Source organism: Piliocolobus tephrosceles, unplaced genomic scaffold (assembly GCF_002776525.5).
Source record: "Piliocolobus tephrosceles isolate RC106 unplaced genomic scaffold, ASM277652v3 unscaffolded_10721, whole genome shotgun sequence".
Lineage (NCBI taxonomy): Eukaryota > Metazoa > Chordata > Mammalia > Primates > Cercopithecidae > Piliocolobus > Piliocolobus tephrosceles.
Window position 1 is genome coordinate 168 of NW_022291779.1, and position 1,559 is coordinate 1,726.

Here is a 1,559-nt window from a genome sequence, read left to right on the forward strand (position 1 = left end):
ATGTTGGCCAGGGTGGTCTCGAACTCCTGACCTCAGGTGATCCAACCGCCTTGGCCTCCCAAAGTGTGGGATTACAGGCCTGAGCTACCGCACCCAGCCTCTAGTTTGATATTTTCAGCATTGCTAGAGTATAACATTGAGTTTTCACCTCCAAGACCTCAGAGTCCTTGGAGGAAGCTTAGGGGGACGATTTCACAAAGGGAAGCAGGCGGGTGTCGCCAAATCCAGATAAAAATGAATACCATGGGCGGGCGTGGTGGCTCACAGCTGTCATCCCAGCACTTTGGGAGGCCGAGGCAGGTGGATCATGAGGTCAGGAGTTCGAGACCAACCTGGCCAACATGGTGAAACCCCCGTCTCTACTAAAAATCTAAAAATTAGCCGGGGGTGCTGGCAGGTGCCTGTCGTCCCAGCTGCTCGGGAGGCTGAGGCAGAGAATGGCTTGAACCCGGGAGGCGGACCTTGCAGTGAGCTGAGATCCGGCCACTGCACTCCAGCCTGGACGACAGAGCGAGACTCCGTCTCAAAACAAAGAAACAGAGAAACAAAACGCCAACACCACGAAGAGTGCAGGAGAGAGAAGGTTGTTTTGTCATCGGTGTGTCTGCTTGCAACTCTTCAGGTCACTAACAAAGAATGTTCGTGCACGTTCCGTGAGGTCTGTCTGCATGGAGGGGTCACGTTTGAGGTTCACGTGAACACCAGCCAGAGAGCGTTTCAACAAAAACTGCTTTATCCAAACTCAGGTAAGGAAAACAGCTCAGGGATCGGTTTTCAGCACTACCCCCCTCCCGCCACCACCCTGCCAGCATCAAATGACATCCCGCTGAACTTTATTCTGCAAATTATTCTGCTTCTGCCTCTTCCCAGGAAGGGAGGGCACCGCGGCCCAGAATTTCTCCTGCTTCATCTACGATGTGGATTTCATGAACTGTACCTGGGCGAGGGGTCCGACGGCCCCCCGTGACGTCCAGTATTTTTTGTACATACAAAACTCAAAGTAAGTGTTCACCTCACGGGCAGGATTATGAGGAACGCAGGGATGGGAGAAAAATCGTGCTGTTTTCTTTTCTTTCTTTCTTTCTTTCTTTCTTTCTTTCTTTCTTTCTTTCTTTCTTTCTTTCTTTCTTTCTTTCTTTCTTTCCTTCTTTCTTTCTTTCTTTCTTTCTTTCTTTCTTTCTTTCTTTCCTTCCTTTCCTTTCCCTTCCTTCCTTTCTTTCTTTCCTTCCTTCCTTTCCTTTCCCTTCCTTTCTTTCTTTCTTTCCTTTCCCTTCCTTTTCCTTCCTTTCCCTTCCTTTCCTTTCCTTTTCCTTCCTTCCTTCCCTCCCTCCCTCCCTCCCTCTTTCTTTCCTTCCTTCCTTTCTTTCTTTCCTTTCCCTTCCTTTTCCTTCCTTTCCCTTCCTTTTCCTTCCTTTCCCTTCCTTTCCCTTCCTTTCCTTTCTTCCTTCCTTCCTTCCTTTCCTTTCCTTTCCCTTCCCTTCCTTTCCCTTCCCTTCCTTTCCCTTCCCTTCCTTTCCCTTCCTTTCCTTTTCTTTCCTTCCTTCCCTCCCTCCCTCCCT

At 49.3% G+C, this 1,559-nt stretch overlaps 1 protein-coding gene across 1 annotated transcript in view; it reads left to right on the top strand.

Annotated features, from left to right (window-relative positions):
* Positions 1-428: 428 nt before the first annotated feature.
* Positions 429-1,559, top strand: part of LOC113220732 (granulocyte-macrophage colony-stimulating factor receptor subunit alpha-like) — a gene marked incomplete at its 5' end in the record, with an annotated part of 2,652 nt that continues 1,521 nt past the window's right edge. Inside the window, 2 exons of the mRNA XM_026450040.2 lie at positions 429-746; positions 871-1,000. Coding sequence (XP_026305825.1) covers positions 429-746; positions 871-1,000 — 448 coding nt within the window. The remainder of the gene's footprint in view (positions 747-870; positions 1,001-1,559) is intronic.